This window comes from Antennarius striatus, chromosome 3 (genome assembly GCF_040054535.1).
Source record: "Antennarius striatus isolate MH-2024 chromosome 3, ASM4005453v1, whole genome shotgun sequence".
NCBI lineage: Eukaryota > Metazoa > Chordata > Actinopteri > Lophiiformes > Antennariidae > Antennarius > Antennarius striatus.
In genome coordinates, this window is record NC_090778.1 from 12303477 (window position 1) to 12331457 (window position 27981).

The 27981-nt window shown below is 42.2% G+C and overlaps 1 protein-coding gene across 1 annotated transcript in view; it reads left to right on the plus strand.

The window, feature by feature from the left end:
- The first annotated feature begins 346 nt into the window (after positions 1-346).
- Positions 347-27981, plus strand: part of LOC137592204 (neurogenic locus notch homolog protein 1-like) — a 37544-nt gene continuing 9909 nt past the window's right edge. Inside the window, exons 1-23 of the mRNA XM_068310187.1 lie at positions 347-575; positions 1213-1294; positions 13193-13455; positions 13603-13941; positions 15056-15178; positions 15289-15522; positions 15774-15929; positions 16915-17100; positions 17383-17496; positions 19722-19835; positions 19984-20217; positions 20296-20406; positions 21963-22155; positions 22720-22865; positions 23013-23126; positions 23808-23927; positions 24505-24657; positions 24763-24991; positions 25344-25545; positions 25669-25822; positions 25991-26175; positions 26587-26719; positions 27397-27654. Of these exons, the coding sequence (XP_068166288.1) occupies positions 521-575; positions 1213-1294; positions 13193-13455; positions 13603-13941; positions 15056-15178; positions 15289-15522; positions 15774-15929; positions 16915-17100; positions 17383-17496; positions 19722-19835; positions 19984-20217; positions 20296-20406; positions 21963-22155; positions 22720-22865; positions 23013-23126; positions 23808-23927; positions 24505-24657; positions 24763-24991; positions 25344-25545; positions 25669-25822; positions 25991-26175; positions 26587-26719; positions 27397-27654 (3898 nt within the window). The 5' untranslated portion in view covers positions 347-520. The remainder of the gene's footprint in view (positions 576-1212; positions 1295-13192; positions 13456-13602; positions 13942-15055; positions 15179-15288; positions 15523-15773; positions 15930-16914; positions 17101-17382; positions 17497-19721; positions 19836-19983; positions 20218-20295; positions 20407-21962; positions 22156-22719; positions 22866-23012; positions 23127-23807; positions 23928-24504; positions 24658-24762; positions 24992-25343; positions 25546-25668; positions 25823-25990; positions 26176-26586; positions 26720-27396; positions 27655-27981) is intronic.

Here is a 27981-nt window from a genome sequence, read left to right on the forward strand (position 1 = left end):
GATTATTAGGAAAGTTAGAATAGTATTAAAGTAGCAGTTGATCTGTCTGTCTGTCCGTCCATCCATCCATCCATCCATCCATCCATCCATCCATCCATCCATCCATCCATCCATCCATCCATCCATCCATCCATCCATCCATCCATCCATCCATCCATCCATCCATCCTTACTTTTTCAGGGTACTCATGCGCGCGCGTGCGTGTGTGTGCGTGTGTGTGTGTCTGTGTGTGTGTGTGTGTGTGTGTGTGTGTGTGTGTGTGTGTTTGATTACCAGAATAACGCCCCTCCACGCGGAGCTGCGGATGTGTGTCCCTCAAGTCATTTCCAACCTGGGATCAGCAGGGACAACATCCCGCACTCAGAGTCTACAGACGCGCTTTGCTCTTTCTCTCTTCCTCTCTGTGGACCTAAACAAGGACCATCTGAAAGTTATTGTTTTTTTTTTTTATCTGACGAGAAGGACGACATAATAACGGATCTATGCAAAAACCCACGTGGATTTGTACAAACCAGAAGGAATGCATATTTTGTTTATCAACCTAACTTTGTCGTCGCTGATAACTCTAACGCTCGGTGAGTGGCGGGCAGGGATTCTCTCTGACCCGAACGTCTACTTTCATTTGATTCCTCTCGTTTTAAAAGTGTTGCGTTTACTTGTCTCGTTAGATAAAGATCTCAAACTACAGAAGCACGTTTTCCAACTTGTTTCTAAAAGTTTCCAAAGTTAACTATTGGCTGCTACCTACTCTGATCAGTTCATTTCGTTAGTTATGCCCAGTCAGGCGCTGAGCACTTGTTCAACAAACTTTCAATTGTTTTCTCACTTGTATTTGAACGCATATCTGTGCAGTTTGTACCCAAGGTAGTTTTTATTTAAAAAAATTTTTTTTTAAATCATTGCAAATCCCTGTTTCTCCCTGAATGGCACATTCTTTTTGGGATCACTGTAGAGGGATGCATGCCACTGGCAACCCAGTGTCAAGTCCTCGTTTAGCACAAAAACTGAACATTGAGGTGGCAAGAGTCACACCTAGACCTTACATATATGGAGCATTACCTGTGCACTTTAGAATTCATCAGAAGAAAATGGCACTTTTTAATGACTAACTTTTTTGTTTTGTTTTTTTGTGGTAACGTTTGCTTTGAAACTGGTCTGTAAGGGCCTAAACTTTTTGCCAACTGCAGGTGTATTAAAACTTTCCCTTCCTAGGTCTAAGATGCTCCATGCCCACGGAGTCATGTTTGAACCAGGGGACGTGTGAAGCAAGTCCAGATGGAAATGGAGAGTGCAGGTAAGTTTTAAAGTTCTGGCTCTTTCTCTTAAACCAGTGAATTGTTAGGAGAGAGAACCTGTGGAGAAAATGTCTGAGGATGTGGAGTTTGAATTGTCTCAGATGTTCAGATGACATGTGAGCTTTTACACTGGTTCAGCGATTTCTGGGAGGCAACTGGTCACAGAGCTCAGACAGAAGTGGACAGAAGTGAGTGGACATTGATGAGGACAGGGCTCACTCTGTGTGTGTGTGTGTGTGTGTGTGTGTGTGTGTGTGTGCGTGCGTGCGTGCGTGTGTGTGTGTTACTGCCACTACACGTTACAGTCCAATTCTAGCAGCCCTATATCTTGCTTTTCCTTTCTTTCACAAGCGACAGCTGGGGTTTCCAGAAGCTCAGCGACCATTGTTCTCTATTGCGATTAATTCAGTGTGACTAATCTGGGTGAGGCTTCCCAGAGAGACCCTCAGAACCTGTCTCCCCTCCCCTCTCATGGGATTGTGTCCCCTCCTCAGTGGCTCTCTTTCTGTCTGTCATTCCTCTGGACAGATGGCACTAGCTAAATATTTGTAACCTGCACTGAGTTCTAAAAGTTTTGCATTTGGAAGTTTTGGGTCATCATGTAAAGCAGTGAGCTTCAGCTCTGGTCAGAAGGTATTTCACAACAATAGAGCTACTTTGTGTTTGGCTCTATCCGACCAGGCATGACTTGCCAGTGTCATCTTACTGTCGCAGAGTTCTAGTGGTTGGGCCAGTCGGGTCACAGCTACAGAACTACTAGAGCCAGGCAGCCATCTTGGCCCCCCGCCACATCTTAATTTGGTCTGGTTGTGTTATTCACCTCTCAATCACACACTCAACCCCCCTCCGCCTCCCCAGCCTCCTCATTGGGCCACAAAGCTATCATTGTGTTCCTGCTCTGCTCTTCTCCTCAGACTTCTCCAATTAAACATGGAGGTGGACATCCTCACGGTTTTGAAAATGGTTTTGAGCGGGCATGCAGCAGTCACTGTGTGAAATAGAGTGTCTTTATGTGTGCATTTAACACACCGTTCTGTTTGTGTCACCCTGCCACCAGATGAACGGGAACTCTTGAGAAAAAGTTTAGCTTCAACAAGAATCATCAAAATACTCACAGAACTAACATACTTTAAAGCAGAAGTAGTAATGAAATACCCAAGTAGTCATAGTAGTTGGTTCCGGTGTTACAAATGTGATCATTAGTCATATTATTGTAAGTTGATTTTTTTTCCAGTTTTTTTTCGAAATTTAACTGATTTTGAGCTTAAATAGACAATAGACATCTATTTTTTTCTGGGAAGTTGGGATACTCTTAACTTTCAAACAATTTTTTTGTCATTACCTATCAGTCATTGCTGCTAGTCACATTACCGTCAGTGGAGTCCAGTAGGATGCAAAGAATAATATATTTTCTGAAACTCTTCCTAGTCCTCCCAACAAAAGGACAATGTGGTTTAAACTCAATGCCACTGTGATGTCATAGAGCAGTTTCATTTCAAGCCTAGAATAAGCCCAATCTTGTCCAGAATTGCTTTAATAGAAATGTAAAAGACATGGTGATGCTGTATGACAGGATGAATGTCAGGTTTATAAAAATGACTCCTTTTACGCAAGTTTTGTTGAGGTAATGCTGCGACTCCTTTGCAGAGCACAGAGGGTAGGATTGTGAATTGAAAGCTGAGCAGAAATGGACGGAAAGGAAAAACCACAACCAGGTGGATCCTGTTAGAAACTTTACACGAGGAAAGAAAGATGTAGAAGGTCCCACAGTGACAAGTATGATATGTGACTACTGCAGTTAGCTTATTTTATAAATCTATATATTTGTAGGTAGTTAATTGTCGCCCTGCTTTGCTTGGGAAGTTTAAGTGTAAGTGAATATTTCCTGCTGAAACCTCAATTATTCTTTATAGAGTTATGATTTGGTTTAAAACTTGCTTTACAATACTGTTTGTTTCTCTGGAGGAAGTCAATGTCACTGGATGCTTTTGTATAGTTTGGAAGAGATGCCTCCTTGACGTACCATACCAAGAATACCATCCTGCCTCCATATCTGGCCTGACTGATGTGGTGAGATCCTGACTGAAGTTTATCTGCAACTGAAGTTTATCTGTGAAGAACTTTTGAGAGGTCCATATTTCCTGCACAGGTTTGACAGCAGGAGAAAGCAGTGACAGAGCTGAGTCAGTTCGGAAAAATAACTCCCACATTCCGGTGGGAGAATGCCAGAATCAAAGCAGGGTTCATCTCTGCCCAGATAGAAGAGAGATGTCGGGCTGGCTTGAGGAAACAAGGGAGAACCTATTATCATTAGTTACATTAGGAATTCTTGATTGACTTGTTTTTTTCTTTTCACCAGCAAAACCTGAACAGTCCTGAATAAACGGATGAAGTTGAAACAGAGCAAAGTGATTGGAAGTATCAGAACTTTGGTTTGGACATGTCCAGAGGAGAGATAGTGAATATATTGGTAGAAGGATGCTGAGTTTTGAACTGCCAGGCAGGAGGCCTAGAGGAAGACCAAAGAGGAGGTTTATGGATGAAGTGAAAGAGGACATGAAGGTAGTTGGTGCGAGAGAAGAGGATGCAGAAGACAGGGTTAGATGGGGGCAACTGATTTGCTGTGTCGACCCCTGAAGGGAAAAGTCGAAAGGAAAAGAAGAAGAAGAAGGCTGGATAGTCAAATTATTTTTGACAAAAAATACCCTGTAATCGCCTGAAATAATCAGTTTTTCAATCCCACAGTAGTAATAATAAGATAAGTGGTTTTATTTTTTTTTTCCAAAATCCATTTTGAATTTGACAAACTTACCTAAGCTTTATTCATTGTTTTGAGAAATATGGATTGATTACATCTTCGGTGCACTGGCATCGTGTCGGGAGTGTCCCCTGCCTCATGCCCCCAGTCAGCTGGGATAGACTCCAGCGCTCCGTGACCCGCATATCGGACAAAGCGAGGGGGGAGGAATGGATTGATTGGATTGATTACAAATGCCTGTGCTTACCTTCCCTGGCTGCAAATCATATTTCTGCAAATGACAAAAGATGCTGTTGACGTTTTTCTTTGTTTTTGACACAAACAGTACTTCAGAATATGACTTGTGTTTAAATCTTTGAATTTGTGGATGACAAACCCTTACTTTGATAACTTGAGGATGTTAAGGATCCTCTGCTTGAGTTTGATGTTTTTAATTTCCTGCTGGTATGTGCAGCGACTGCTACAGTACGCATCCAGTTCAATGAAAGTGACCCCTTGTCTCTCTGGGTTAGCAGATTCCTTAATGGCACCTCTGTTCAACCCTCCCCACCACCCCCGCCAACCAACCCTCAAACCTCCATTCAGAGTCAGGAAACTCTTGCACTGATCCAAGGGAAGAAAAGGTGCCATATCTGATCATATCAGCATCTCACTAGGAGAAATGCACTGCACAACTCTGATATTGCCGCTGCCGGCAGTGTCGAGTCCCTTTTGGTTCAAGTCCGCCTGGTGAGAGGGCTGTTTCTCAGCGCCTTCTGGCTAAATGGACGGACTTGGTGGTGTGGAACCTCAACATTGAGGGTTAGCGATAATTGAGCCTCTTTGGCTGGCATATGCCAAGACATATCTCATAAACTTTGAACAGGGACAGAGAGGAGTGTCAGTCACCATGTGTTTTGAGACAAAGACACTGGGCATACTCAAGCCACACTTCCTCTTTTCTCTTTTTTTCTGTCAGCCAGACCACCTGTCAGTATGTTAGAACACAACTACAAGGCATATGACTCACACACGGAGCAGCATGCTTCATAATACCCCTGATTACTTGTGGTTTTGCCAATTCAGCTGCACACGTGAACAGGTCGACGTTGTCTGCCAGGTGTGCTTTTAGCATTCAGTCACTCTCACTGCCAGAATTACTTACAGCCTTTCCAGGAGAATAGAGTGTGATGCCTTTGTAAGGAGTTACAACAACTTCAGCTTAGAAGCAAGATTTAAAAAAAAAAAAAAAAAAAGATTTTGCGACTGATAACAATCATGGCACAAGAATTTACAGGATAACTCACTCGCATGTTTAAGCCAGGACTGCCTGCAAGGGGTCAAATGTATGACTATTCAATCTATGTATTTAAATGATATATACATTTATTGTTCTATTTTCGACATATTGTTGGAATTCATAAGTCATATACTAGCATACAGTCACAATAGTCTCATTTTTAGGTCAGATAGAGTGACTGGCACTTTGTAATTATTTCAGCTGTCTAATGCAGATATGTGTACATCTATTAAATCCATTTAGAATAGCATAATAAACAATGACAGAAGTTGTAGTTGTAATGGTTGAATATTTTTAAGTTTTTTTTCCAGTAATCCAGTTTTCTGTACATAGATTTGATAAGAGCTGACTCTGCCTACTTTTACTGGTGAGTATTTGACATTTGCTCAAAATAACTGGGTTGAAGGGTTGGGTGCACTACTCTGTAATCTTATGAATACAGACCGAATTACGTCCTCACTACCAAGGAGCAATTCACATTAAATCAACTGGTGCAGAGGAGTGAGAGCGACTAAGGCACACCTAAACATTTCAGACTCAACAAAAACAACACCCACTGCAATGTACTGTATGTGATGTAAAATGTGAGGCGGCCAGGGCAACAGTCCGACTCCTAGTATATGTCAAAGCTCTTTGTTGAGTTTAATAAGATGAAAGACCACAGCTAATGTTAGCTCATCTAGAGCGAGGGCTGAACCCTCCATCAGTGACGAGAACACCTTCTCGCAGTGCTCTGTGCTGTCAGCTACACCTTCAGACACCCATAAAGCTGTGACGTGGTTCCCAGACTTTAAAAGGCAGAAGCCATTAGAGCTTCAATGACTCTTGAGACATGCACACCCACTGAGTGGCTGATCCCTCCGGGAGCTGCTTGTTTCCCATGGGTTGTGTCCATGATAATAATACTCTCAAATAAACAGGGTCTCTAATGAATTTCGCCAGATGTGGGCCGGCCAGATCAGCTCTCCCGTACGATTAGAGAGGAAGGAAAAGAGGGATGGATGTAAGGAGAGGGAACGAGGGGCAGCGCTTTCCCTGTAATTTCTGTAACCAGTGGGGATTTAGTGGTTACTTTGGTTTCAGCTCCATAACAAACAACAACCCTATTTTTTGTGCCAGTTTTGGTTTTAGCAGAATAGTTATTTTTACTTCCATGTACTTGATTTGTGTGATTGAAGTTGAGAGTCATCCTGTATTTTGGATTGTTGATTTTCTGTACCGGTGATAGGGCTCTTGTTTGCCACCATGCTGTGAAAACACGAGATGGCCCAGAAAACAGAACAAAAAGGGAAATGAGAAGTAAAGGACTGAGGCCTCATTGGCTAGTGCTTTTAAAACAGATCAGACAAGACTAAAGGGGACTGAGACCGGCACCAGTACCAAACATTCAGGAAATGAACAGTGGTTGGGGGGCGGTGAGGGGGATGCTGGGAGGGGAGTGAGAGGTAAAAATATTCTCAACCAATACAGTTTGACTTCTGACTTAATGTAGGAGACACCTGAGAGAGGAAACAGGTTCCAATCTTCCGGAAATACAGCCCTGGTTTACACTCATGTCTTACCATGTTTAGGTATCCCACGGTAACAGTAGAAAAAAGATCGCTGTTTAGTTGACTGTTTAGTTGGTCTTCTGCAACTAATGGCTCAAAAATGAATGAATCAATGAATGTGCTGATTGATTTCTCTGCTGGTTAATTATTTGGACTATAAAGTGTGCATCATCTTCAATCACCTTTTTGTGTCCTACCCACTCAAAATATATCCTGTATCCTATTTACTATGATAAAAATTTCAAATAAGTTTTGACTATATTCCTGCTGCTCTTAGAAGAGTTGTATAGTCACACAGTTTTCCTGCACAATGACGCATGACTACATTTTGGGTGTGTTCAGCTTCAGTTTTACTTTCTAATAAAGTGTGCACCACTCTACCCACTTTTGGCTCAAATCTGATGCCAAATTCATTCAGACTTTCTTTTACAGTGCCATCAATCACCGCAAAAAAATGTTTTCCAATGATAACTCCACAATTTGGTGTAACCAACACCCTTCATGAGACCATCCTTTGGTATTTTATGCTAAAATTTAGAATAAAAAATGGATAAACAATCCGTAATGCCTAATAATAATTATTAGGCATTATATATTACAGTTATGGAACCAGGCTGTAATTCTGTGTCTCACAGAGCTTTACGTCCTACAATAATTGAATGAATACATAACCTAATTCACTAAGCCTCTCAAAATGGATACAGATCGAGACGCATACATCTGCCAAAATCTGTACACGCATTCGAGGTTTTTATTTGTACACATTTGTAGCCTACATATTACACTCAAAGCCTCTATCCCCATCTGTTTATGACCTCAAATAGATGGCAGATGGAAGCTCGACCCAACATTGAGGAAAGCCCCTTTAAAGTGAAGGCTGGCGAAGGGTCAGATGTCACCACAACATCTGCTGCGGGCTCGAACCGCCGCCCGGCCCTCTTATGCATCCCATCAGTGTCACAGACCTGTTGCCATGGGCTACTGCGACAGTAATAGAAGAAGAGACTGCCCAGATGGAAGCGGAGAGAACAATGAGTGCTATCGGGACAGGGATGACAGAAAAGATAATAACAGTATCGGCCTTACCACTGATATAATTTCACTGCTGTCCTTCAGTTATTCAATACCTCCTAAACACCTGATATTTGCTCAGCTTCTGATTTGTGCCCTTCTTTTCATGTCTTCTTTATTTACCTTTCTTGCCGCCCAGTTTACCTGCTGCTGTTGTGATTACCCCGGTCACATGGCCAGCAGAGTTCTCTTGTTGAAGCAGCTGCATTACTGTGTTTGTTTTGAATACATTCATGACTCCATAAAAGTCATTGAATATCTTTTGTCTTACACCCCCCCCCCCCGTCGTATTATATAGTTGTGCTCTCATTGAGGCGGTTAAGCCTGATGCCTGTAAAAGATGTTTTGTGCTGAGTATGTATTTGACAGACCCCTGCCAAGTTAAAGAGCAAACTGTTACCCGTCTTTGCCTAGTGTGTGCTACAGTTGACTTATCGCTAGCACCTCGGCAAGCGTGTGTTTGCATAGTACATCCACGTGCACTGAGGTAAGAGCGCAGGGGCGCTGCTGTTTGTCTTTTAGGCCTTGGTGTGAGACATTAGGGTGTTTTGCAAGGGCAGATGCCAAGTTTCAAAGCTGCTGCAAATTCTTTCAAGGCACCATAAAGTGAGGCTGCCAGCAAGCATCAGGTTAAGAATCAGGACAGGAGACCCTTTAGAGCAAACGCACAAATTCCTTCTAAACTGGCAACCCATTTCTAACTTACTCCTCTCAAAAACCCAACCAAACTGGTTCCATTCCTTTCTTTTGCTCTCCATTGTTTGTCCCACTGCTTGTGTGTGTTTTGGATTTCCTTGGCCTCAAACATCAGAGGCACAGCAGCCATCAGTTCAGACTTATAAATCCTAATGTGAAAAGAACAGGAGGTGGAGAAGAAGTGGAGGCGAGGGGGCTCAGAGGGAAAGAAGTTCCACAGAAGGGAGCGCGGGGATGCCAGCCATCATGTCTATGACCAAGGAAGTGGAACTGATACAGAGAAAGAGAGAAACATTTCAAACCACATACTTTTAAAAAAAGAGGATTCGAGGGGAGAACTTTTGGAGACAGGAGGAATTTTTAAAAAATGGATTCAAGGAGAGAATTTTTGGAGACAGGAGCAAGAAAGAGGAGAGAGAAGTTGAGGTGCAAACAGCTGAATATTCCCCAGCCTGTGGTAAACTCTGAATGGGGAAGAAAAACAATGAGCCCACTCATCCCTCATGTTCTGTCCCTCTCTTTTTTCCTCCCTTGCTCTTCACTTCTGCCAGCTATTGATTGGCCTGTCACATCCCAACATTGTAAGAAATGCTCATCCTTCAATGTGCCATTGAATCTGAGTTAAAACTCACTTTCACTTAATCTCTCGGTCTTTAAACAGATTCTAGATTATCATAAACTGTTTTGTAACAGAAAGTAGATTTCATTCCTGTTTGAAAACCTTTCTCCACCAGAGACTCAGTTACGTTGATTAAAAGAAAAACCCTAAAAACTTCTACACAATGCTCTTCTTTAGTGTCTTGGCAGGGCATAGTCTGTCTCTGTATAGGCTTGAGAACAGTAGTGATGAGATGGGGTGTCATGAAGAGGAAGGAGGCAGAGTGGTGGGATGAGAGATATGGGAAGAGGGGGGTGGGGGGTGAATGGCCGGGGCAGCAGCTGCCGTCTCATTAACATGCGCACCTGCTCCCTGCGGCCTTTTTCCAGCGAGCTCGTGTGGCGCCTCACGACCTCGTCAGCCTCCACCACTGGGACTTACACTGGACTGACCCTCTAGCAGCCAGATCTGCTTCTTCTCTCCACTGACACCCCCCACTCTGAATCTCTCTCTCTCTCTCTCTCTCTCTCTCACACACACACACACACACACACACACACACACACACACACACACACACACACACACACACACACACACACACACACACACACACACACACACACACACACACACACACACACACACACTCACACACACACTTCCCTCTATTGTGCTATGGGGACTGGAAAAGCTCAGGAATTATGTGGAAGGATTTCCAGCAATGCGGTTAATTTTATCCATAAGATATGTCAAATTAAATCAGAGAAGGGAACTAGAGTGGAGAGGATGCGCTATTTGAAAATTACGTGGTAGATGAATCTGTTTGAATAAGTAAAATTCTGATCATTTTGATACTTTGCTTCGTACCAAAAACCTCCTGCAAAGTAGAGCTGCTGTATCCCAGCAACAATAGACAAAGCCTCAAGGGCTTATTTTTCCACTCACTGGGCACCTCTTTTACCATCGTCCATATTTTTGTCACAGTCAAGTATCCAATTGTAGATGGTACAGTATATTTACAGAATGCGAACTCTCTGGGGTAAATTATCATTTGTGAGCTTTGTCTTTACTTAGCTTATAGTTTTATGATTTACTATTTTGTGATATGATAATGAAAGGTGAGGTTTTTTTCAAATATAATTTCAGTTTTTTGGCAAAGCTGCTCATTGTTGCATTGATCCCAGACTAAATGACACTACACTCTGCGCTCTATGTGGCGACATGCCACCATGCACTACTACTGTTTTTGTAGAGGGCAGCCTAGCATGCCATGTTTTCTTTTACTTGCCGCAATCCTGAAGCTGTGCTAATCCCCTGAGAGGGAGACCCTGTCCAAACAGATGCCTGTCCCTGCAGAGGGTCCCCATTTACACACAAACTGGACTCCTGGGAATGTTTGGGTACACAGTCCTGCATGGCCCTCCGGGCTAACAGACTTGCTGGCTCTGGTCAGGTATTTGGGAGTGACACGGGGTTATGATGTTGTTGGAAGTGCAGCAAAGGGTGTCAGAATGTTTTATGCAAAGCGTTGTTTCTGCATCAGTGTAATCCATAACAGTATTCAAATACAACTGATGTCTGTGCAAAAAAAAAAAAAAATTAGAATTCTGGACATTCCTTGTGTAATTTTCTTCTTCACAGGAATTCACTTTTCAGAGATTTTTTTTTTGTTCTTGACAGCTGTCATGCCTCACTGTCTTTGTTTCATCCTCTTCCTAACTTCTTGTCTGATGCTTGAGAAAATCCTCTCCAGAGAGGGAAGAATAACGAGCATTGAGGTGGTGGCATGGTACTTTGAAGTTCCCATAAAGTTGGCTTGCAGCTCAAACACTATGCCATAGATGCTGCCTTGTCCTCGGAATGAATGAGTGCTGACAAAGGGGTCAAAGACGGAGCATATCATCACTGAGAGCTGCCAAAGGGTTTTCATGACGGCTGCTTTTCTTGTTTCTTGACGTTTGGAAAGGATGGATTAGGGAAAAGAATTCCAAATGCTGAGGATTTTTGTGTTGCTGTCTCTCATGCTACTAAGTGGTTCTTTGTTTTTGTAAAGATCAAGCCCTGATATTCATCCAGTGCTGTTGACAGCAAGTTTGAATCCATGAATGTAATAAAAATGGGAATATGGCAGCAGGCAATCTATCTGTGTTGCTGAGATTTGTTATTTTTTTATTTTTGTTTATTGAAAGCACATAATTTGTCTAAAAATTAACTAAAACTCATCTGTTTCTAGCCCTCTTAAATGTACATGTAAGGATTTATTTCTTTAGGTTTTAGAATGTTAGACAAATAAATTTAAGAACTTTGGCATTTGACCAGTTGTGGTTTGTATTTTTCCACAGTGTTAACTCAATGTCACTGAAATACTCCGCACACAACATCCATATTTATTTAATTTATTGTTTTCACATTTATGATTGCACACAGTCTTTGTGTTATAGTATATAATGAAGTGATTTAGAGGTGATTATAGGTTTGTTCAAACTTCAAACTTCTATTTAAGTGTTTTTCACTGTTGCTAGATTAGGGTTTTGTTAAATAATAGTTGCCCAAATGTTATTTTTGGTGTGGATGGAAATGGAAAAAATTAGAAATTAGTGTAAATGCAGGTAAAAATGTTCAACACAAAAATCACAGATTTATTGAATGTATTTAAAGAATAAAATCTTTTTTTTTTTTTTTTTCGATTTTGATTCTGACATATAACTGTTACACAATGATACTTCTGCTGTGTGAGTTCTGAGGTTAAATGTACGGGGTCGTTTACATAGTCATGCAAAATCCTGTGATGTGTGTAAAAGACTGAAACTGTGTGTGGCCTCATTGTCGAGCAGCGCTTGTCCTCAGGGAACAGCCTTCAAGTCCCATGTGAACCTATGATCCATAGCGCTCTCTCTCTCTCTCTCTCTCTCTCTCTCTCTCTCTCTCTCCGCTCTCTCTCTCTCTCTCTCTCTCTCTCTCTCTCTCTCTCTCTCTCTCTGGGATCTTCTTCATCAGAGGAACAGTGTTTACAACACAGACACAACCTGTGAGAAACATCACAGCCGTTTGTCCCCCACTTCCCCCTGTGCAGACCACTCTGTTTTACTGCCTGAAACACATTGTTCATGGGGGTGGCGGTGGAAAGACGAATGTCCTGTTTAAAGCATAGTTTCACATGGCTCTGTTGCTGCGTTGTAAAAACAGCAGGATGGGCCCATCTTTAAGAGAAATGAATTGTGACTCCTGTTGGTAAAGGCTAGCAGCTGATTTATTGTCACTGCGCTGCACAAAGAGATGACCCTTAATGGTAGCAAAATATTGTCTTACCCTTTTGAACCCTTGTACTCAGTGCGGTGTGAAAAAAATAGAATTCACATTGACCACCCTTTTATTGTTAATTTAATGAGTGAAATAAATAATGATTAATCATTTTTAGCAGACTTATACATCTTGAAGGGCATTTTTTTAGATCATTAATTGACACAGAACTCAAATTCAAGGAATTGAGAAAACCATGGTGGAGCTTCAAAATTTTATCTTTATTTATTAATAATTGTGCACAGAAAACAAATTACAATCAATCCTCTAAATGATCTAAATGTACTCATCTAGTCACTCCAAAGTTAAGCTCAGCAAGTCAGCAAGTCATATTAAATCCAGAATAACCCATTAAAACAAGCCAGCAAGACAAAAGAAATGTCACATGATTACAAAATTTTTTAGAAGTTTAATGCTGTTTAGTTTGCTTTTTGCAGAGAATATTTCATGTTTAGAAACAGTAAATCTTAGGCATTTAGGTGCTGAATAATGTATACATGTGATAAAAGTAAAATGTGTAACTAAGTGATTGTAAATCATCTCAGTCAGTAGAAGACATTTTCTATGTTTTCTATGTTTGTCATAGATTCAACTATCTTGTTACTACAAAAATATTTCCCTACATCTCTTTGTTTTTGCCAGGTGTGAAGAGGGATACGTAGGAAGTAGGTGCCAGTTTCGTGACCCATGCACCACCTCGCCATGCATGAATGGTGCCACATGTCGAGCTGTGCCCAGGGGCAATACAGTCGACTTCAGCTGCACCTGCAAGCCAGGCTACAGCGACCGCCGTTGCATGACGCCTCTCAAAAATATCTGCATCAGCTCGCCCTGTCAGAATGGAGGCACCTGTGAGCTCGAGACTCTCCAAACGTTCAAGTGCCGCTGCCCACCTGGATGGTCAGGTAAGTGGTGTTGGTCATGAAACAAAACACCAGCCTGTAATCTGACATCATTTTAGGATTTTTAATAATTGTATGAGTCAGTTTGAGAATAGGGAGGACACTAAACACCACAGCCTACAGCATATCATCATTTGTTTACGTCCTCAGGTAAACTGTGCCAACAAGCCAACCCCTGTGCCTCAAATCCATGTGCCAACGGTGCCCAGTGTTCTGCCATCGAGTCCCATTACATCTGTAACTGCCCGCCTTTCTTCACCGGAAAGTCCTGCAAGCAAGACATCAACGAGTGCGATGCCGTCCCGTCACCCTGCAAGAACGGTGGGTCGTGCATCAATGATATCGGAGGCTACCATTGCAAGTGCCCGGCAGAGTACAGAGGCAAACACTGCGAGAGCCGTTACTTACCCTGCGCCCCGTCACCGTGCCATAATGGGGGCACATGCATCCAAAAGGGAGAGACGAGCTACGAATGCTCCTGTGTGCCAGGTAGAGACATCACACACACTAGTTCTTATGCTTATTTTCTTCCAGCCTTTTGTCTTTTTTTATACTGTTTTTTCGTGAGTAATAAATGAATGTGATCTTATGGCACAACACAGCAGATACGTGTAAATAAATATAAAAAGATTATACATCGTGACTAAGAAGTACTGGCATATTTAAGTGAATTAAATTTAGCTGTTTATTTTTAAATGTGCTGTGCTCCCCAAGTATCTGACCCGTACCTTCAATGTCAGTGCTTCCTACACATCAGTTAAATGATGATGTCATTTAAAGCCGGGGTGTTCCTGCTTATGTTGAGTTTGTGTTCGTGTACATGTGTGTCTGCATACGTGTGTGCGGGGTGTGAACAAAGCAGAACAGGGAGGCATAGCATTTTATCAAGGGGAAATGGTCAAAGGACAACATCCGTTCCACATAGCAGAGTGAAACGAAGCTCAATCCTGTCCTTCGCCTTCTGGCAGGCTCCCCTGTTGGCTCCCCAATTAAAAACAGGAATAACAAAGACATTACAAGCTATTACTATAAAAAGAAAAAATGTCACTATTAAACATAGTTTGATAAAATGCAGTTACTGGTGCTTTGAGTGGTGACTTTAGAGAAGAAGCAGCAGGGATCGATTTGTGTTGTATCCTAATGAAATAGCTGATATTAATTTAGAATGATTAGAATCTGATTCCAATCGCCTTTGCTGTATTTGAAGTCAGTCCTGAGTTTGCTTTAAGGAACGCTGAAGAGTTTTTCATGATGACAAAAAATACTCTTAGCAGTTGCAGCGATGACCTCTGCTGATTCTCATCTCCACTTCTTGTTGCCCCTCTTGCCACATGTACAGTCCAGCCGTTGACTGTTGCGTAACTGTACAGCGGTTTGGGTTGGAGTTTACCACAGACCTCAAACGGGTACAGCTGCCTCCTTCTGTGGGAGGAAAAAGACGGTTACCACATTTAACTGAAGAGACTGTCTCACTCTCTTTGCTATAAATGACAGATTGTTGTTTTCACGCCAGGAGAGATAAGCCATTGAAAATTGAGATGTTTATTTATGCACAATTTGTGCACATTGCACACAATATATCATTCTGACGTTCATTCGTCAGGCTTTACGGGAAAAAACTGCAACCACAACATTGATGACTGCCCAGAGCACGAGTGCCAGAATGGAGGAACATGTGTGGATGGAGTCAACACCTATAACTGCCAGTGTAAACCAGAATTTACAGGTTTGTGGAGTAAATACTAACCAATGCTCTTCGAGTGACTTAAATTGAGTTATTATCATTTAATAAATTGATGTAAATTAAAATCATCTAACACCCTGGTTCTCCCTCAGGTCAACTCTGCACTGAAGACGTTGATGAGTGTCAGCTGATGCCCAACGCCTGCCAAAACGGTGGCACGTGCCATAACACCTTTGGCAGCTATCAGTGTGTGTGTGTGAATGGCTGGACCGGAGACGACTGCAGTGAGAACATCGATGACTGCGCCAGCGCTGCATGCCATCAGGGATCTACCTGCCATGACCGTGTAGCTTCTTTCTACTGTGAATGTCCACATGGTCGCACAGGTATTCACACGTTCAGTTTTTTTGGGGGGTCCTCCATTTAATTCCTTCATTGAGATGCTGCTTGCTAAACGTGACCAACAGCCATCCAGCCAATCAGAGACAGAGTAGAATCATGTAGTAACTGGGACTATGTTGCTGATACTCGTTTTTCTGATTTGGTTGTGGATTTCATGGTATCAAACACTGATTTGTGACTCCTTGATGGAAGAACATCCATTATTAAATCATCTGTCTTCTATATAATTATCCAGGGCTGCTGTGTCAGTTGGATGATGCCTGCATCAGCAACCCGTGCCAGAAAGGCTCAAACTGTGACACCAACCCCGTCAGTGGAAATCACCTCTGTACCTGCCCATCAGGATACTTCGGAGCTTCCTGCGATCAGGATGTCAATGAGTGTTCACTGGGTAAGGAACTCTCTCTCTCACCTGCTAATTCTGTTTTTGGTCTCCAGCCCAAAATAAGCAGCGGTAGAAGTTCAGTCCACTAGGTCTTGGTTTGGGGACCTGAGGATGGCTGTTTCAAACCCCGTGTGGACCAAAAAGTATGGGGTTTGAACTGGTGTCAATTTACCTCCTGAGCACTGCTGAGGTGCCCTTGAGCAAGACACCATCCCCTTACAAGTTGCACCAAAACATAAATGCCCGCCACTGTACCTCTCACCATCTCACCATCTTCATGCTTACAGGTCCCTTGTGTGTGTGTGTGTGTGTGTGTGTGTGTGTGTGTGTGTGTGTGTGTGTGTGTGTGTGTGTGTGTGTGTATGTCCACTCTAGTTTTAGTTCTTGTTAATCACAGGTGTGTGTGTGTGTATGTGTGTGTGTGACACACACACACACACACACACACACACACACCACACACACCACACACACACACACACACACACACACACACACACACACACACACACACACACACACACACACACACACACACACACACACACACACACACACCTGTGATTAACAAGAACTAAAACTAGAGTGGACAAATAATTTCCCTTATTGGGATTAATGAAGTTGATTTCTTCTTCTTTTAATTTCCAGTCTGAATGACTTTTATTTCTGCTTAACTTAACATCTTTGAACAAAGGCATGTCAAAGATCTCTCAGACATTTATATTTTTTTGCTTTCAAAACGACGGTTTAAGTTCGTTCCGTTATTATGAATATTGTGGTATCCATGATTGCACCCATAATTGCAGTAAATGACATCCACAGGGGTGTAACTATCCCAATCACACAGAGTCAAGGCTTTGGTTTGGCTTCGTCAAACAACACTAAACCGTGTCTCATCAACATCTTCACAGTCAGATCGGTCTTTGTTAAGACTTGTGAATGCATGACAGCTTGGTGAAGTTAGCTTACAGCAATTTACCTATTTAAACAGGGTCCAACCCGTGTGAGCATGCAGGGAAGTGCATAAACACCAAGGGTTCGTTCCAGTGTAAGTGCCTGCAGGGTTACGTGGGGCCGCGCTGCGAACTGGACATCAATGAGTGCATGTCCAACCCGTGCAAGAATGAGGCCACCTGTCTGGATCAAATAGGGAACTTCCAATGCATTTGCATGCCAGGTAAGTTTCTGTTCATATGAGATAATCAAGTGTAGGGATGGGCATGAACTGAATATCTCAAGCTTCTGTATTGTTGAACACAACAATCATTAACCACCTTAATTATAACTGAAGCCAGAACGACCAGTTTTTACGATAATTAGGAGAATAAGAACAAATGCCACTCCTGCTCTTATCTAACTAGTTACTGTGGCTAATTTAAATCTGATGAAGCAGTATAGGACAGCATTGCAAAATTGCTTCTCACTTTCTCTCTCCTGGTACTCTTTGCTAATTGGCCAGGTTACAAGGGGAAGTTTTGCGAGATCGATACAGACGAGTGCGCCAGCAGCCCCTGCCTGAACAACGGCAAGTGTATCGACAAGATCAACACCTTCGACTGCCAGTGCCCCACAGGTGAGGCTGCTGCACCGCCGGAGAGGCGGGGGGGAGGCAGGATGGGGTGGGCCGTGGGGCACAGAGGTCGATCTGTCTCTGTCTCCCTCTCCCTCCCTCTCTGTCTGTACATCGCTCACACACAAACACACACAAACACCTTTCTGGACGGGCACTAATCCCAGCCCTGAGGCAGGCTTACGCAGGCCCGGGTAGCCCAGAACAAATTCAGTAGTTGAGGAGAAGAGGGGGAAAAAATCTATAGGGAAAAGCTGGAGGAAGTTTAAACTTTTTCAACAAGTTTGTTGTGTCTTTTAAAAAATCTGATGAATGAACTGAAATTTGTAGCTGAAAAAGGCTTTTGAATGTGAATGTGAAACAGGGAAATATAAAGATGAGAACACATCGTGTGTTGTGGTGTTGAATGAGGTAATGGTTTGATCTGTTTGCGTGGGCCTCTAGCTGTTTGCTGGACTTTTTTTTTTGTCTTCTGTTTTTAGAAATTGTTTGTTACTCAAGAAGCATTGATGTTTGTTGAGGAAGGAATGCTACTATTGAATCACAGGTTGAGAGGAAAAGAAGAAAGGAAAGGAAAAGCCTTAAAACTGTTTTTGTTTTGCATTCTTTCTGCCAAATCGATGAGGTGTGAGTAATTTTTTTTTTTTTTGTATTGTGCTTTTTGTGGAGCAAAATAGCAAAGCTCTGAGTCGGGTGGATCAAAAGAGGCCCTGGGTGGAGAAGCAGGATTCCTCACGTTGAGAAGAAAAAGAAAGGAAGAAGGAAAAACACCCCAACAAGGAAGCTTTAGAATTAATAGAGGGGGTACAAGAGTGAGCACAAGAGCTTAGCGCGTAAGGAAGCCCCTGTCTGTGACAGTCGGAGAGGGTCAGTGAGGAAGCAGCACAATGTGGTGGTGATGGGGGGTTGTAGATGAAGAGTTGGGGAGACGAGACACTCAGACTGTTATGCTGAACAGGGGTGGGGAGTGGGGGGGGGGTGAAGAAGGGGTCTTAACCGCCCTGCTTGAGATGTAAATTTGTCCCTGTTTTGAGCAAGGCCTGAGGCAAGGGTCCCCTCTTATTATTTCTGTACATGGAATAGCCATGGAAACCCCACTGAGAGCTATTGAAACGTCTGATTCCAGCAGTCTGGGAATAAATCCCTCTTCCGCGGCTGTGGTGAATGATGATTTGAGTGTGTCTCTGCATGCTTGCGTTTTTGCTTCAACTTTTGTGTGTGTGTGTGTGTGTGTGTGTGTGTGTGTGTGTGTGTGTGCGCATCGGGGTGAGTAATTATTTCAGAGTTGATTTTTTTTCTTTGATTTTGGTCACGACTGCAAATTGAGGCGCTGTTATTTAACTTTGAAGAAACTTGTGTTTTCTTCTGTTAATAGCATAAATGTGGTCTGAAAAGCATTTATAAATGATTTTAGTAAGTCACAAAGCTGATATATATTCACAGTTTGTGAATGTATGTATGTGTGTGACTCACACACGTGCACGTCTCCTCTCGGTCGGTGCTGCAGTCCTCATGAAACACTAGAAAACCAGTGAATGCTTTTAATCCACTGGGAAAAATCAGCTTGCCGCGCAAATACTTCCTCACCGGATTAACTGCACCTGAGTCGCTGTAGCCTAGCCTACCTCTGTGTTCCTGCAGCAGTGTGGTGGGGAGGGAGCTTTATCTCTTCATCAGACAACATCCCTCTAGTCCCTGGACTGTGGGACACAAAAAAAGATATCAAAGATGAGAATAACTCCTGCAAAAGACAGAGAGCATGCTGGTTGATTTTGAATGACAAGAAATTGAAATAGTGGTGGGTCAAAGGTCAAGCTGGTTTTTAGAGGCTGGGAAGGAGTGGAAGGGGTAGAGGAGAAGGGGCGAAAGCAAGACAAGAGAATACACATTGTGATGGAAAGGTTTTTGGGGACAAAAGAGGCAACGGGCTCAGTTTGGTGTTACGCTGAGCAGACAGGCCCTCCTTTGTCTCTCACCCCTCGGTCAGGAGGCCTCACTTTCATTCTCCCAACTCCCTCCCAGCATGAATTTGTTCCTCCGCTCTCCCTTTGGATTCATGCTGAAAAGAAGCGAGAGAGAAAATAATGTGTAGTTTTGCACAGTTGGTAATTAACATGTAGATTTCTGATTCGTTGAGAGCACTTATAGTACGAACTTGGGAAAATAAAAGGACACACACACACACAAGACCACTTACACACCCTTACACCCTGTTGTTGTTTTTCCAGGCTTCACTGGGAACCTCTGCCAAATAGACATAGACGAGTGTGCCAGCACACCGTGCAAAAATGGCGCCAAGTGCACAGATGGACCCAACAAGTACACATGCGAATGTGCTGAAGGTAAGGCAGTCTTCACAACAGCTGCAAGTGTCTAATAAAACAGGAAGTCAGAGAATAGAACCTTTTAAATTTCCCCCCAAAAAGGAGAGTTAAGAGTAATAGGCCATAAACCAGTTTAAACCTAATTAATTAGACTAACTCTTGCCAGGTTATTCTGGAAGGCACTGTGAGACCGACATCAATGAATGTTACTCCAGCCCGTGCCACTATGGCACCTGCGTCGACGGCTTGGCATCCTTCAGCTGTCAGTGCAACCCTGGATTCACCGGCCGACTGTGTGAGATCAACATCAACGAGTGTCTGAGCCAGCCCTGCAGGAATGGAGGCACCTGCCAGGACACGGAGAACGCCTACGTCTGCATCTGCCCCAAAGGCACCACAGGTAACACCCAGAAATATAGGTGCAAACACAAATGTTCTTCATGACAACTACGATTAACATAAATGTACTCTTTGGCAGGTACCAACTGTGAAATCAACATTGACGACTGCAAGAGCAACGCCTGTGACTATGGCACTTGCATCGACAAGATCAATGGCTACGACTGTGCCTGTAATCCCGGCTACACAGGTAAGCAGGTCCCTAAAGGAGAAGTGTCATACTGTAATATTTTACCTTTTAAGGGAAAAGGAAAGAAGTTGAAACTCTCCAAGATACTAATTACAAAACCTAAAATCAACATGAAGAAACACAAAATGATACATTGAAGCCTGTCAAATATGCAGATTCAAGAAATGAAACCAAAGGTACATGAAATACCTGCTAGTTACACAAGCAAATGCTTGCAAATAGCGGTAAACAACAGCAAGTATCTCTAAAAAGTGTTGACAATAATCTGATAATCAATCCAAACAAAATGCTTTCACAGTTTTTGCTCCAAAACAGAAAAAAATATATAAAAGATGTTCAAAAATAAAGATATTCAAACACAGAAATGTTTGTGCGTGTGCGTGTGTGTTTGTATGTGTGCGTGTGCGTGTGTGTGTGTGTGTATGTGCGTGTGTGTGTGTGTGTGTGTGTGCGTACGTGCGTGTGCGTGTATGTGTGTGTGTGTGTTCTCCAGAGACAAAGAGAAGTTTATCCTCATTTGTGTGGATTGACTGCTTTTATTAAATCATGTCCAACTTGTCATTTGTAAAAAAAAAGTACATTTAATTTAAGAAATATTAAACACCTCCTGTGGCTCAGGTGACCAGTGGGTAAACTATGTCGCTGATATCCATGACTGCAGGATAAGAGGATTGTATGTATCGGCAGAGAAGTGTGGGTCTTGATGGGGAGGGCGACAGATGCCGAGCGAGCGAGCACGCTCCTCTGAGGTTCAACCAGTGTCACTTTCCACCTCCACCCTTTCCCCAACCTGCTGCTGTTTGGACACGCAAACTGCCCGCCCATACAAAGACACACATACACACACACACACACACACACACACACACACACACACACACACACACACACACACACACACACACACACTGGGACTCACACAGTCACTTGGGATTTAAGTGGGAGAAAAGATTCCCTGAAAGATTCCTGAAAGTTGAGCTTTTAAAAGGTTGGAAGCTGCTTTAAAACTAAATGAACAGCCTTTATGCCATGCGTGGCAACAGGCTGAATGGCGTCGGTGCTTCAAGTGGCCGACAAAGAGGGACTTAAAAGCCTTCATGTGTGTGAAAATTGATACATTTATTGAGATGGAGGTAATTGTATGGTAGCTTTGTCTGTTGCTTTGTGTGTTGGTGTTCTGTGTTGAAAATATATTTTTAAAATACAGGAAACACCTCTTGTTTAAGGATATTCGTTAATATTTCGACGCCATTAAAACTTTTATAAATTAACAATGTTTTGTGAGTTGACAACATAATTTACAGATCATGATGAACATAAGTTTGAGCAGAGATGCTAGGTAGATTATAAATTTAGACTTTGCCAGGGTAGCTTTTTTTTCACTCTTCATGCTAAACTAAGCTGATAAGCCCCTGTATCCACCTACACATTTGGTAAACAGATATAAGAAGATATTCAATGTTGTCCACCTCTGAAGAAGAAAACAAATAATCTTTATTCCCCAGAATGTAGGACTATATGTAAAGACATCAAAATGTCTTTTTGTTTTCCTCCAGGGACCATGTGTAACATCAACATTGATGAGTGTGCCATCAATCCGTGTCACAACGGTGGTACCTGTATCGATGGAATCAACAGCTTCAAATGCGTGTGTCCGGATGGTTACCATGACACCACGTGCTTTTCCCAGGTCAACGAGTGCCTGAGCAATCCCTGCATCCATGGTCACTGTGAGGACAAGATCAACGGGTGGGGCTGCAATCTAATTAAAACTACCACCATATTGCATTGGCTTTGTGTTATCTTTATTTGTAATTCAGCAAATATTCATAATGATGAAGTTTGGTAAGAGAATTTTAAAACACCTAATGAACATCTCTTTTAAAGAGAATTCACCAGCCTTGGGTATGTATTGAATAATAATAGAAAAACTAGCACAAGTGAATATTTTTGATGTCAGTAAATTTATTTTAATGAATGGATAAGTAATCTGAATCACAAATATATTTTAAAGCCTTTTTTATTTAAAGTAATTTATGACATTGTGTTAATATGATTATATTCTTATTTATTGTCTGTATGTTTATGAATAAAAATTCCACTGTCATGTTTTTCAGTGATATTTAAGCCTCCTGTTCGGACCTTTAGAGGTGAAAGGTTTCTGAATATTGATGTAAATCAGGGACTGTCTGATCAGAAATGAAGGCTTTCATTGTATCAATGTGGATGTTCAACGTACAGCCCTACATACATCTGGTGGATCTCCATAAAATGAATGTAGAGATATTTATCTCCAACATTTCTCTCCATCAGATACAAATGCCTGTGTGACTCTGGCTGGAGTGGTAAAAACTGTGACATCAACAACAATGAGTGTGAATCCAACCCCTGCACGAATGGAGGCACGTGTAAGGACATGACCGGCGGATACGTTTGCACCTGTCGCATGGGCTTCACGGGTCAGTATCTGTTTTGCATGCATGAGTGTGAGGGTAATTCGACTCATGTGGTGCATGTTTGTCCTCAAGTCACACTTGCCTCTTGACCACTGTTGACCCTGGACTTAAATTGAAGTGGATGGAATGTATTCTCTGCTCCAACTGCAGGCCCAAACTGCCTGACCAACATCAATGAGTGCGCCTCCAACCCTTGCCTCAACCAGGGGAGTTGTATCGATGATGTTGCTGGCTACAAATGTATCTGTATCCTGCCTTACACAGGTATGAAAATATTACTGGAAATATTTTGTATGCCCATGTGTAAGCTTGGTGTTCCAAGAGTGTCTACAGTCTGTGTGCTTTAGATAAAGAGGAAATATGTGCTGCGGGTGAAACACCTCTCAAGTAAAGTTCAACAACAAGACTTCCTTTGGGCTCAAACACACCGAACCTCTTGAAATACACTGCTCCTCTATGACACATAAGATGATAAGTTAGCTGGAAAATATTTTCCTGACATCTCTTATTTTTTGTCCAAACAGGTAATGGAAAGGCGAAGGGCAAAATTTCTTGTATTTTTCAAGCAGTCTTTTAGGAAAAATCCATAGGACTCTGAATAATGAAAGGCTTTTGCTTGCACTGGGGTGGGAACGGGGATCTTGACACATTTCCTGTTTGCCTACTTCCTGTCTCACAGAACAGCAAATGGCTTCACAATGGTCGGAAACTGGAGCCGGTTTCCTGCAAGAGCAATGTGTTGTGGAAACAGATAGGGAAATGTCTGGACAGGCCATGAGTACTGACAGAACCTGGCTAAAGGCTTCTGATAGCACTGAAAGATGACTGTGTCCATTTTAGTTGGGTTATCTTTAAGTTCACGACTCCTGATGATGTCATGCTCTTAAAATGATTGTTTTAGATTCATTTTGTACTTAATTTGACATGAATGTTTATGTGTTCCAGGAGAGAACTGTGAAACCTTGATGGCCCCCTGTAGCTCTAAACCCTGCAAGAATGGAGGAGTGTGTCAAGAGTCAGAGGACTACCAGAGTTTCTCCTGTGTCTGTCCTGAAGGGTGGCAAGGTAAACATTAATAAATGTGTATCATACAGTTTTTCAAATAGAGGAAGACAAATTGTTACGAAACACACTCATAGAGTCAATTGAGCTCATCTGTCTATTGGTAATTTGATTTTTTTTGTTTTTTAAATACAAAACAACAAACTTGATACACAACCATTTTCCTTTTCTTGTTTTATAGACAGATGAGCAGAGATTTTAAAAAGTTACAGTTTTTGTTTTGTAGTGTTTTATTTTCATGTTGTAAACAGAAAGTACAAATCAATTCAATCATTACTTTTCAAAAATTTTGCACCCCACTTTTTGCTAAGAAAATAAAAAAATGATCTGTATTTCAATTTTGGTGTCTTTATTGTAAAACGAAAAAAAAATCTAATAACCACTCCTTTTATGATATCACTGTCAAAGGGTTCACAGATGCAGTCTCTCCATACATTTATTCTTACTTAGTCTCCCAGCTGAGAATTAATTTGGTGTTATCACATTAAATCATGATACCCACATGCAATTGTTTTACCACCTTATAAATAAAAAAAGAGGACATTTTCTTCATTATTTTTTTTTTTCGGACTCTTCCAAGGCCAAACATGTGAAGTGGACATCAAAGAGTGTGTGAAGAATCCCTGCCGAAATGGAGGATCCTGCCAAAATACTTTGGGTAGTTACCGCTGTGGCTGCAAACCAGGCTTCACCGGACGCAACTGTGAAACCAATATTGACGACTGCAAGCCCAGTATGTTCTTCAGTCTGTCTCCCTTTTCTTCTTCTTCTTCTTCTACTCAATCAATACACAAACCAGACGCTGTACTTAGATAACACTTCATTCCTTCTGCCACAGACCCCTGTAGTAACGGAGGCCTCTGTAAGGACGAGGTGCATGGCTTCCTATGCACCTGCCTGCCCGGCTTTAGGGGTACAAAGTGCGAGGAGGACATCAACGAGTGCGAGAGCAACCCGTGCAAGAATGGAGCAAACTGTACCGACTGTGTGAACAGCTACACCTGTACCTGTCCGGCTGGCTTCAGTGGAATCCACTGTGAAAATAACACTCCTGACTGCACTGAGAGGTACCGAGGTCACAGATTACACAGTCGCCTATTAGAATCACAAAATATCAGGAGCTCAAAGTGTTTAATTCAACCAACACATGTTTTGTTGGTGATAAGAGATGAACACAGGATATTCTTCTGATTGGTTCACTTCCATCCCCTTGTTAATGTAGATGGAATTTCCCCTTCCACCACTGCCCCCTCTGGTGGAGTCTCGAAGTATACCTAAACAGCACAGACATTACCCTGAATGAGTTTAAACTGTGTAGTTCATAGAGTGAAAACCGTCTGAAAAACTACTAACATTTTTATCTGTTCAATTTTATTAGACTTCATATAATAATATTCTTTTTTTTTTTTTTCAATGCAGCTCCTGCTTCAATGGCGGCACCTGTGTGGACGGCATCAATGCCTTCACATGTTTATGTCCACCAGGTTTCACAGGGAGCTACTGCCAGCATGACATCAATGAGTGTGACTCCAAACCTTGCCTCAATGGCGGCACTTGCCACGATAGCTACGGTACTTACAAGTGCACCTGCCCTCATGGATATACCGGAGTAAACTGCCAGGTAGGAGCGTTTTACTTACTCTCTAGTTGTATTTTCTGAATCTTTGGATTCTGCCTGTATGTTCCATTTTCATTTCATACATTTTAAAAAAAATGTTTATACTGTTATGTTTGTACCTTGTAGAACTTGGTTCGTTGGTGCGACTCATCGCCCTGCAAGAATGGGGGCAGCTGTTGGCAGAGAGGGACGACTTACAGCTGTGAATGTGAGACTGGATGGACGGGACTCTACTGTGACGTCCCGAGTGTCTCCTGTGAGGTTGCAGCCAAACAGAGAGGTATAATAAGAGCTGCCTGAGATTAAAAATTATCTGAGTTCTGTGATGTTCATTGAATATTTTAGCTTTATAGTGATTCATTGATTGTGTGCTCTTGCTCTTCCTTGGTTAAATTAAAAATAAAAAAAAACAAAAATACTGCTAAAGTCAATTTTCTCGTCTGCACAGGAGTCGACGTTGCCCATCTTTGTCGTAACTCGGGTCAGTGTCTGGACGCAGGCAATGTGCATTATTGCCACTGCCAGGTTGGATATACTGGAAGTTACTGTGAGGAACAAGTGGATGAATGCACCCCTAATCCCTGCCAGAATGGAGCAACTTGTACTGACTTTTTAGGAGGATACACCTGCAAGGTAACAGACGTGAAGCACTCTATGCATCCAGATTGAATTTTAATGGAAAATCATCTTGTTTGACAAAACACTTAACATGCATATGAATTAAAGCGGTGGGTTGAAGGTCTTTCACGTAAAAATATATGTTGTTATGTTGCTTTTTATGGATGTACCGCAGTCATCTTTCAGCTGAAACAGTCATGGACTCCTAACGGAGAGGTCTGTTTATAAATAGAACACAAACAGATTGGTTATGTTAATCTCCCTTGAAATAAAGTATCTACTGGCCTTGACAGGATGGAGGCCAGAAAACAGCCAGGTAAACAAAAAATATCTTTGTTTCATGTCAGACATTGATTAAACTTTCCCCACCCTTCTTCCTCTTCCTTTCCTTTCTTCTTCCTCCTTGTGGTTCCTTTACTCTCTCAGTGCATGCCAGGATACGTGGGGACCAACTGCTCTGACGAGATCAATGAGTGTTTCTCCCAACCGTGCCAGAATGGGGGCACCTGCATTGACCTGATCAATACCTACAAATGCTCCTGTCCCCGGGGAACCCAAGGTCAGCAGACCCCACGCACACTGCTCCGCATCGCTCAGTTTCTCCATCCTCTCCTCCTTGTCTCTTCATTAATTAGGGCTTAACAGCAGCCGGGGCATGTCTGAAAACTCTTCTTCCCGTCTTGCCTCCATCCCTTCCTCTACTTGTCAAGTACAGCATCGATTTTTCTCTCAGACATGAAGGGGAGTGTGTGTTGTAGGTCAGCACTGAGCGCCGGCAGTGTTGGGTACATTTCAGAAAAGAATGCTGTCGGCCTTCTGATCAGCTAAAATATTTCAGGAGATTTGACGTGAAGTTAAAGGAAATCTTTTGCTAGATTGTTTGATTCAGGTTCATTTTCATTTGTTCCCTGATTTAGTGTTTTAAAAACACTAAATCAGGGAAGATAGTTTTTTTACCATAGCGACCAGACTTGCATTCTTACATGCATAAAATTATTGGACTGTTTATTTGTTAGAATCTATTACATACCACATTTTAATATACATGACATTAATATTTGTTGAAGGTCATATTAGAATAAAGTTAAGCAGACTGAGAGAATATTTTTACCAACAATAACATAGATATCGTCTCATTATCGGGAAATAACAGATTGATTGTGCCTAAACGTTTCCTTTTAGCAGCTATTTAACATTTGCATTCCTTGTCCCTCTTCCCTGCCATACTTTCATCAGGGGTGCACTGTGAGATCAACATGGACGACTGCAACCCCTTCACAGATCCGGTCACCAAGGAGCCCAAGTGTTTCAACAAAGGGAAGTGCGTCGATCGGGTCGGGGGCTACCACTGCATCTGCCCTGCGGGGTACGTGGGGGAACGCTGTGAGGGAGATGTCAATGAGTGTCTGTCCAACCCCTGTGATCCACGGGGAACGCACAGCTGCATCCAACTAACCAACAACTACCGTTGCGAGTGTCGTACTGGATACACAGGTAAACACTTTTAACCTTTATGTGAGATAACATTATTTTGTTTTTGAAATTCCTCTGTGGACGTTTTACTCATTTTTTTTCAACATCTTTCCGTCAACGAATAATGAAATACTGTTTCTGTGGGTCTCCTTAGATATGACTCTGAAAAATAGCATAATTAACCCAAAGATTGTATATGTAATCTAATAATGAGTTTCTTTTAGTTTCAATCACTTTAGTTTAAGTTTGAAAAAAACAACTTTTGGAAACTTTCTCAAGCCCACTTTATTATGCATGTTAATAAAATAGTTTGCCTCCCTCGGTTAATTTCAGAAAGTGAAAATTTGA